General features: G+C 43.8%; 1 protein-coding gene across 1 annotated transcript in view; it reads left to right on the forward strand.

The window, feature by feature from the left end:
- The first annotated feature begins 1,193 nt into the window (after positions 1–1,193).
- OSTC (oligosaccharyltransferase complex non-catalytic subunit) overlaps positions 1,194–10,315 on the forward strand; it is a 13,081-nt gene continuing 3,959 nt past the window's right edge. Inside the window, exons 1-3 of the mRNA XM_019521955.1 lie at positions 1,194–1,399; positions 3,840–3,933; positions 6,343–6,540. Of these exons, the coding sequence (XP_019377500.1) occupies positions 1,261–1,399; positions 3,840–3,933; positions 6,343–6,540 (431 nt within the window). The 5' untranslated portion in view covers positions 1,194–1,260. The remainder of the gene's footprint in view (positions 1,400–3,839; positions 3,934–6,342; positions 6,541–10,315) is intronic.

Below are 10,315 nucleotides of genomic sequence, written 5' to 3' on the forward strand. Positions count from 1 at the left end.
ATCTAAATAGGTGGAAGTTTGGAAAACAATGGGTAAAGAAGGGAGGGGAGAGGAGGAACAAGGGGGGTAAGCATGGGAGACTGCTGTAGTATTGAGTTCTTCAAGGCAGAAAAGAGGCAGCCTGTGGAAAAGTAAATAGGTGAAAGTTAGGAAGACAATGGGTAGAGAAGGAAGCGAGGGGTGAAGGGTGATGGGGGGATGTGTAAATGGTGAATTCAGGCAGGTACCTGGTGAATCAGATGTCAGGTAGGTTATAAGGTATGGTAACATTACAGCTACAACCAACAACCCTGCCACAGTGTTAAAAACATTCTGACCTGATGTGGTCTTTGAGTCCTTTGCAACAGAAAGAATTGCTGTTATTTTTCTGTAGTCAAAAAACAAGTGAAAACTAAGAGATGGCCTTCTCTGAGGGAGGCCAAATAAGGTTGAGAAGCACTCATCTAGACCAGTAGTGCTCAGAGTTTTGGCCCTGGGTGAGATGAATGGTATAGGGCTGGTCCATGGGCTGGACTGAGACCCGTACTGCTCACACACACTAGCAGGCGTCCACCCACAACACGTAGCCCCTGTGTCTCCTTGCTGTATGTGTCTGTGTGACCATTGACAGACTGCATGTGTGTGTGTGTTCATCTGTACCCAGGCTGTGTGCGCATGTGTGGGGCCAGGCTGTGTGTAGGTGTGCGTTCCTCCCCAGGCTGTGTGCATGTGTGTCCATCCTGAGACAGTCTGTGTGTGTGTGTACGTCCATCCCCAGGCTGTACGTGCATGTGTGTCCATCCCCGGGGGTGGGGGGTGTGTGTGTGTGTGTGTGTCTGCCCGTCCATTCCTGGGCTGTGTGTGCATGTAGATGCCTAGACTGACTGCGTATGTCCATCCCCAGACTATGTGTGTGCCCGTGCGTCCATCAGTCCCACGTGGTATGTGTATGTCCATTCCCATTTGCTCTGGCGAGAGTGCGAGCCGCAGCCCTCAACTCGCGCCACGCCTGCACACAGAGAACTGCCCCGCCCCGTGGGCGTGGTAGCGATAGGACGACCCCGCCCGGTGGGCGTGGCCCGCTGCCCGGCCCCGCCCCAGATCCGCCAGCGCGGCCACGTCAGTAACAACTAAGACCGCCCGGCCCACGGGCAGCCCCTCCTCACGTATTCGCCCTGCCAGCACCCGCCCCCCCAGCTGGCTTCCGCTTCCGTCTTCGTGTCGGAGGCGGGACAGCGGCGGCGGCGGGTCAGTCGGGGGTCGGAGCTCACAGCCGGCATCATGGAGACGCTGTACCGGGTGCCGTTCGCGGTGCTCGAGTGCCCCAACGTCAAGCTGAAGCGGCCGAGCTGGGTGCACATGCCCTCGGCCATGACAGTGTACGCCCTCGTGGTGGTGTCCTACTTCCTCATCACCGGAGGTAACAGCCGGGGGTGGGGAGTGGGGAGAGCTCCTGGGTCACGTGACCGGCCCGCGGCTGTTGGTCCCAGCGCCCAGTGCATGGGCGGCTCGCGGAGGAGCCGTGGCCACAGGGAAGCTGCTACGTGTCGCTTCCACCCGCTCGCTGCCGGTTGCAGCCCCTTGCCTCCGCCCTCACCTCCAGGGCCGGGTGCAAAGCAGAGATTCTCAATTAGGGGGCAGAGGAACCTGTTACACGTTGCTTTTTCCCATTGGCTGTCAGTCTGCTGGCCCCGCCCCCTGCAGCCAGCGATGCTGTTGCCCGTGCGGGGTGCAGAGCAGTGATTCTCAGCTGGGGGCCGAGGGCAGCTTTGAAAGGTGCAGGCCTCTCCTGTCCTGCAGGGGAGCTGTGGGCCCATGCTGCCCAGAAGCTGGCTGCCTCCCTGGTTAAGGGCCGGGCATCGGGGCGGGTTACTTGGAGCCTGAAGCTGCTTGTGGATGTGGAAAAAGCAAAACCAGCGCTTTCCTTGCAGCTCAGTCCCCCCAGCAGGGGCAGCACGTTAATTGGGCCCAGTTTGCCCACATCTGTACAGATGAGGCACTTCAGCAGGGCTTTTTGGTGCTTTTATCTAATAGTTGATTGGATCCGTTTTAGATAAATGCGCTAAAAAGTCCAGCTGAGTGCCTGATCTGTACAGATGCTATGGAGCTGGGGTGAACTAATGTGCTGCTGCTTCTGGTAAAGTGCTGTCTTGTTTTATGGGTGTAGGTTGTAGCTGTGTTGGTCTAAGGACATAGGCAGACAAGGTTCTTTGGGTAAATCCGATATCTTTTATTAGACTAACTCAAATAGTTGGAAAAAAAATCTTTGCAAGCTATCAGGTTGAGAAAGCATCTGCAGCTGGTCTGTTTTTTGGTGGTGGGGGGGTTGTTTTCACTTCTGTCAGTGCCCCTAGAGAAGTTGGGCTGGAAGGGATCTCTTGAGGTCATCTAATCCAGCCTCCTGCCTAAGGCAGGATTCTGAGAAGAGCCTCTCCATTGATTTGAGATCTAGTGAGGGAATGGTATGGTAGAAGGGAAAACCTATCATGGCAGCAGGCTTGCCAGGCCATGAAAGGGAACCTGTTTGGGAATATTTTAATGGAGGTGATATCAAACAACAAGAATGCACTTTTTATAGAAAATGATGATTAAATCGAGGCTTCCTGAGCAGTGATTTAAATTGTGATTTAAATCAAATTCACTCTGTAAGCAAGTGGGGAGTCTCCACGTTTTTAATTTACATGATAAGTTTTTAGACTTAAGTCAGTGGCATGGCAGATTTGAGCCTTCTCAGGATGTTCTCAAATGGCTGCATTTTAGAGAGGTGTCGCAGAGTTCCCAATCAGAAAACTTTTGTGCATTGGAGTCTCATCAACCAAAACTAGGTTTTTAGAAACATAAATAGTATCCAAGTTAATCATAAATGTATCTGTGTAAGAAAACAAGGTTAATGGTCTTAATGCAAGATAAAGAGTATTGAAATCTTGGAGTAGGTAAAATAGGTCAGTCTGGAGCATTGTGTGTGTACTACATTTAAGTGGATATTCTAGGGCCTGAAAAGGATTGCAACTCCACTTTAAAGACTGATCATTACCTACAGGAGTACCCTGCAGTTTTTTACGGCTTGTTGAAACTTGAGGTTCCAATTACACTTTGACTCTTTGGCAGGGGGAGGGTCTGCAAAAAAAAAAAAAAAAAATTGGGCTGCCCATCACAATGCACTAATAAAATTGGAGGACCCACAAGTTATGTTTTTCAAATCTTACAGGGAGGCTTATGGGGGGGCTTAGCCCATCCTGAGCTCCCCCATAGTTAGAAGCTACCTTCCTTATTCCTCCGAGCACCATACACGTCTAACAGCAACCTTGAAATTAGAACTAAGTAAGTTCATGACTGCTTTAGAAACCTTGAAACTAGTGGGTTTCACCAATTATTCAATATAGTTGACAGTAAGACCAAAGAGTTTCTATCCACTTAAGCATTTTCTGCTCTGTGTTTGTTTATTATGTATCCAGCAGGCAAAAAAAAATGGGACTGCTGTCCTGTTTTGCAGTTAGTTGAATTATGTGCTTATCTGAGATGTATATAGTGGAATATGCTATATAGTATGCTGTATGTATATATACACAAGTACATTTTAAATTTCCCTCTTCTCAGTGCTAAAGCAAAAATGAGATTTCTGTTGAATAGTCATTCATTGGGACCTAAGGATGTACTTTATTAAAGTGATCAATCATGTTGATTTGAAAATACCTACTTAATAGCTTTCATTTTAATTTTAAATAAATTTAAAATTATGTTTGTATTGAATTGTTTATGGTGGTGATGGAAAGAAACCCTTTTGAACATTAGGAATAGCTTATGCTTGCTAACTTGCTCCACAGTTCAAAACTAACATGCAACATTGTTTTTCTTTTCAGGAATAATCTACGATGTGATTGTAGAACCTCCGAGTGTTGGATCTATGACAGATGAACATGGGCATCAGAGACCAGTGGCCTTTTTGGCATATAGGTACAAATTATTCTTTGCCTTAAAAGATTTTTTTTTATTTTTTTTTTTCTGCCCCTGCATATGCAAGTGAAACCTAGCACTCTTATGGTGCTATCTGACTTTTAAGTTCTGTATGGACTCAAGGGTCAAGCTGTGCATCTGACTATAAGAGTGGGGTCTTGATTTCCAAATGACCTGTTTAAACATGCTGTGAACATTTAGTCTTGGCGGAATTCAATCTTATTTTTGTTCCTCTTAATAGATAATATTTCCAGGTATTTTTGTCAACATTCATTCTTTGCAATATAAGGGGGAAGGTTTGCTATTAGTTTTAATTTTTTTTTCACCATATCCTTATGATTTGACATCAAGATTGACAATAGGATGGGTGTATGTGTGTGTATATATAACCAGTATTTCATAGCTATATTGTCTTTAAGTGTTTGTCAGGTGAGTGAGTAGAAGTGAATTGTAGGACACTGGTTATCTGCATTGTTTCATTAGTATATTTGTATTAATTATGCTCTATTAAGTTTAGTTACTGCAGAAAATGTCCTTTACACAATTAGCCAGAAATGAGTCCATAAAGACTATTAAGTTAATAGAATAATCTTGGAATGTTTAATCATTTGAAGACAGTGGTGCCCAACCTTTCTGTCCTGCAGATCAGATGGACAGTGCCAAGTCTGGCTGCAAGCCAGATCCGGCAAGTGGACACAATCTAGCCAGCAGAGGGGCCCCATCCTGCTACAGGGCAGTGTGGCCTAACTCTAATTCAGGGAGGCAAAGGCAACCCCAATCCTGACAGGGAAGGGAGAACAGCCCAGCCCTGGTCTGGATGCCAGGTGGGTGGTGAAGTAGCCTCTATCGGCATGCATGAAGGGGGCAGGGGTAGGCCTGGCCCTGATTCTGCTGCACCGCAATGGCTTAGGCAGGGCTGGACCTGGCTGCACAGAGTTTCCCCTACTTTCCACTTGCCAGTTTTTTCAACCTATGGGGATCCCTGCAGCCCTGAGGTCATGGTTTCATGGGTCTGAGGTCGAGCACCCCTGTTCTAGGAAATTGTATGAGTCAGTCTCAGAGGCAAAAAAGTAGAATCCAATTTACCCATAAGGCAAAACTTGCATGCAGTACTTGTGAACTCAAGGTACTGTGATATGTTTTGAGAAATAAGTCCTTCCTTATCTTACAAGCTACTTTTTGCATGAGTGCAAGAAGTCACTTGTAGTTACAGGACTGAAGCTAAGTTTTTGTTTGTTTGTTTTTTTTTTAATTCAGTATAAAACTGTCTGCTCTTCAGAATGAGTTCACATATCTCCTTGCTTAAAATCTAAATTTCTAATATTGATTCAGCTAATTTAATCAGAAGTTACTTGAGAATATTAAGGAGTAAGCCTATAGAATTTTGGGTAGTGACTGCTGCTCTTAGATGCTGTAGTAGATGCTTAATGTATTTTGATTAGAATTACTACACTATATATAAAAAACAAAACAAAACTAAACATTTTAAAGGAATTGACTTAAAAATACGTTCTATATCTTGGTGTTCTTGTTCAGTCTTGGCATAGTTCCAATATACTGATGTAGCTTAAACAAAGCCATGTAGTATTTCCCCTTTGCATTTGTTTGGGACCATTGCAACACAAGTGAGTTGAGGAACTCCAAAAGCAAGAATACTTCAGTAAAAATTTATTTGGGGCAATAGATAAAATTACAGACCACTTCCTTTTATGATAGGAAATGCTAACATGTAGAATATTTTGCTTCTGTTGTACGTTACAAAGAATATTTTAGTATTACAGGTGGAAACACAGAGGCAAAGAAGGGTTAAGGAGCTTATTCAAAACCATAGCCAAGGAGCAGAGCTAAGAATGCAGTCAAGAATACTTGACTCCTAGTCCTGTGCTAAACCCACCAGGTAGAGCTTTAAGTAGTGTGTTTTTTTTTGTTTTTGTTTTGTTTGTTTTTTTAAATTTTATCACTTGCATTTCAGTATCTCTTCTAAACATCTAAACAAATTTGAAAGCTCAACAACCTAGCAGTTCTGGTTCCCTATTTATATTTTTGTTTACTTAAAACCTTGGTATCTTTATTCTTAAATTAACTTTAAAATTCTCATGTGTTAAGTGTTATATTATTTAGAGCTCACTTTTGTACATCACCATATATTATGCATGCGCCTTGCCAGAATTAAACTTTTGATCTGCCACCTCCTAGACAACTTGTCTGTGAGCAAAATTATGTTTTAATCCATTGCTACAATTGACTTTGTCAAGGAGCAGAAGACAATTCACACTGAAGCTACTAGTATGCAGGCATCAACTGCCTTGAACTTTTTGTAAATTGAAGTACAGTATGTAAGTTTTGAAACTGAAGTGGTATCTTTAGTTCTGGTGTCCTAATGAAACCCCTCTTGCTCTTTTTTTGTAGAGTAAATGGACAGTATATTATGGAAGGGCTTGCATCCAGCTTTCTCTTCACGATGGGCGGTTTAGGATTCATAATTCTGGACCGATCCAATGCACCAAATATCCCCAAACTCAATAGATTTCTGTTGCTTTTTATTGGATTTGTCAGTGTGCTACTGAGCTTCTTCATGGCCAGAGTGTTCATGCGGATGAAACTGCCGTAAGTTTAGAGCACTTCATTTTTCCCCTCCCTTTCTTCTTTGTTACTGTTAATTCACATACGATTTTGTAAACTTAAACTGATGTAGGTTACACTTTGAAGTTAAATTGTGAAAGTGTTTTAATTAAAAATGAATGTGAACAGGCCCCCTTTATTGAGGTGGGATGCAACATGATTCTAAAATGTTGCAGTGGAGAGAGAAGATTGATGGACTCCGTTATTTTAGTTGTAAGCTTTGACATACTCTGGATTGTTTAGATTCTGAGGAAGGATTGTACAGTTTAGGAACATAGGCTTGGAAGGGGCCTTCTTCTGGGCCATGAATTCTGGTTCCTTGTAGAAGATTGTAGGAAAAGTACCATGCCCCCATCCTTCAGAGGAAAGCAGAAATCCCTACAGACTGTGTATTTTGGTTTAGAGAGGAAATTTCTTTCTGATGCATCAATCTGTATGTCCTTAGTAGAAGAGTAAGACCCTCTAACTAGCAGTCTCTGGGTTTCCCAAATGCTGTCAGAAGTATTAATGGAAAAAACCCCAACAAAACAAAACACCCCCAACCAAACAAAAAAACCCAAAACACTGGGTCTGGGTGGGGCAGTCATTGGCAGGGCTGGGAGAGTGGACAGGGAATAGGGCCTGTTTTAATTTGGAGATTCGGCCTATTCGGCAGTGACTGAATCTCCTAATTGGATTTGGCCGAATTGATTCAGGACAGTGATTCGAATCACCAAATCGAATTGCTGTCCCCCAAATTGGCTGAATCCGAAGCGAATACAGGCCTGCTTCCTAGATTTCATAGACATTAGGGCTGGAAGGGACCTTGGAAGATCGAGTCTAGCCACCTGCCCGAGGGGCAAGAAGTCAGCTGGGGTCATAGGATCCCAGCAAGATAAGCATCTAAATTTCTCTTGAAGGCATTCAGTGTAGGTGCTTGAACCACCTCCCATGGCAGGCTATTCCAGACCTTGGTGGCTTCTTCCTTATGTCCAGCCTGAAATGGTCTTGCAGGAGTTTATAACCATTCGACCTTGTCATCTCTTGGGGTGCTCTTGTGAACAATCATTCCCCTAGATCCTGGTGAATACCCCTGATAAACTTATAGGTGGCCATCAGATTGCCCCTGAGCCTGCGCTTTTCCAGGCGAAAGAGTCCCATAGCTCTCAGCCTGTCATCATAAGGTCTGTTTTCCTGACCTCTGATCATGTGCGTGGCTCTCTTTGGACTCTCTCAAGCTTCTCCACATCCTTTTTGAATTGTGGAGCCCAAAACTGGCTGCAGTACTCTAGCTGCGGCCTCATCAAGGCCGAGTGCAATGGGAGAATGACGTCCCGGGATTTGCTTGAGAAGCATCTATGGATGCAAGTCAGCATTTTGCTCGCTTAATATACCATTCCAGTCAAATGTTTGTCTAACCTGCTCTTAAAATTTCCCAAGATGAAGAGTCAGCAACCTTTCTAAGTAATCTGTTTCAATGCTTAACCACCCTCATAGTTAGAAAATTCTTTCTTATATCCAATTTAACTGTTCTTAGCTGTAATTTTAAAGCTGTTATTTTCTTGTCTTGTTCCCTGCAGCCACAGAGAATAGTTTGCCAGCATTCTCCATACCCCTTCCCCCCATCCCCTTTTCTTCTTCTTTTTTTTTTTTTTTAACTACCCTTCAGGTATTTGAAGACTGTTATCAAACCTTCCCCCTCCCCCCCTTCAGTACTCTTTTTTCAGATCTAAATAATCTTAGTTCTTTCAACCTTTTTGCCTAAATCATGGTTCCTCAACTTCTTATCATTTTTATTGCTCTCTGCTGGACTCTGGTCCACGTCTTTCTTCAAGTGCGGTGCCCAGCACTTGGTACAGTAATTCAGGGAAGGTCTGGCCAGTTCTGAATAGTAGAAGTATCACTTTCCTCGACTTGCCAGTGACACTTCTGTTAAGTCAATAGCATACTAGTGTTTTTTGGGAGCCACTGTGACCCTTTCCCCTTTTTTTTGCAATACTGAAGCCTACCCAGGTATTTCCCAGTCTGTATTTATGTGGTTATTCGGTCCAAAGTACAGGACTTTGCTCTTATCCCTATTGAATTTCATTTGATTCATTTTGGAACATTTTTTCCAGATCATGGAGGTCACTTTGTATTCTAATCCTGTCCTCCAGAGTATCTACAACTTCACAAAATTTGGTGTCTTCTGCAGACTTACTATCTGTACACTCTCTTCCATTCTCCAGATCATGGATGAAGATATTAAACTGTACCAAACCCAAGACAGACTTCTGAGGATTGCTACTTAATACCACTTCCCAATTTGACATTTAGGCATTTAATGACTACTCTGAATATGGTGATCCTACTAGTTGTGTCCACCTTACAGTAGTTTCTTCTAGATTGTAGTCCCCAAACTTATCCAGTGGTATCTAACCTTATTGGCAATGACTGAAGTTTTAAAAAAACGCGTTAAACTTATCATCATCTATTATTAAGGAACTTACAATCTCCTTGAGCCTCCTCTTACTTGTAAAATGCCGCTGCTTTTTTGATTGTGTCCCTTGCTAGCTGCATCTCCTTTTGTGCCTTGGCTTTCCTAACTTCTCCCTGCATGCCTGTGCAATGCTCTCATGCTAATCTCTAATAATATGGCCAAGATTGTTGCATTTATAAGATTTTTTTCTTTAAGGTTTCTCTTTCACTAGAGCATTTTTTTTCAGCTAACCTGATCTTTTGTTGCACTTCATATCCATTCTTCACACTGGGAGAGCCCACGCTTGCACCCTTCACGTGGTGTACATAAGGTACAGTCAGCTCTCCTAGACTCTTTTTTTTTTTTTCCCCTTTCAACCTTGCCTCATGTGGGATCCTGCCCATGATTTCCATGAATGTGTTAGCCCTTCTGATATCCAGTGTCTCTCTTGCTACCATCTCTGCTTCCTTCCTTTCCTTAGTATCTTATTTCACGGTCACTGTTTTAAGTCACCTTCTATCTTCACATCCCCATCTAATACCTTCCTATTTGTAAGCAGCAAATTGTTGAGTTTCTCTACCATCTGTACCAAAAGGTTATCCCCATCACCCTTGAAGAACTTACTGAACTGCCTGTGCACTGCTCTGTTACCTTGGCTACAGGTGTCATGGTCATTTAAAGTCCCCTATCAGCACCAGGTCCCGTAAACTGGATATTTCAAATAATAGTTTGAAAAACAACCTTGTCCGCCACCTGCCTGACAAGGTGGCCTCCTGCTTTCGTGGTCAGTGACAGACATCCACTGTGATATGCCCCTTGTTCTAACACAGTAAGAAGCAGGAGATAGGCCTGTTGAGTCTCCAAGTCAAGAGAAAAAGAGAAAACAAGGATTATGTCAAAAAGCAGCACTACCTTCTACTTCCCCTGCTTGGCCTTCTTGAACCAAGTTATGCTCATTCATGGTAACATTTCAGTCATGCCAAGTTATTCCATCAAGTCTGTTACTGCAGCTATAGCACTACATACTGCTGTGATCATATCAGGACTTCAGTTCTTACTGCTTGTTCCCCATGCTTCTGTCACTGATATGTAAGAGTTAGACCAGGGGTTTTCAACCTTTTTTTAACAAGTGTAGCCGTTCTGTCTCAAAGCTTCAGCTCATGTACTCCTTTATATTTTTGTTTTTGTTTTTAATGTTACCGGTTATATTCCTGAGTGCTGCCCCAGCCCCAGCTCTCAGTGACAGCCCATCCTCAACCTGCACACAGATCCAGGGTCACATGCTGCCCCCGCCCCCCCCCCCCGCGCCGGGGGCCCGCCACC

The sequence above is a fragment of the Gavialis gangeticus genome, unplaced genomic scaffold (assembly GCF_001723915.1).
Source record: "Gavialis gangeticus isolate Ggan-Ray unplaced genomic scaffold, GavGan_comp1, whole genome shotgun sequence".
Classification (NCBI taxonomy): domain Eukaryota; kingdom Metazoa; phylum Chordata; order Crocodylia; family Gavialidae; genus Gavialis; species Gavialis gangeticus.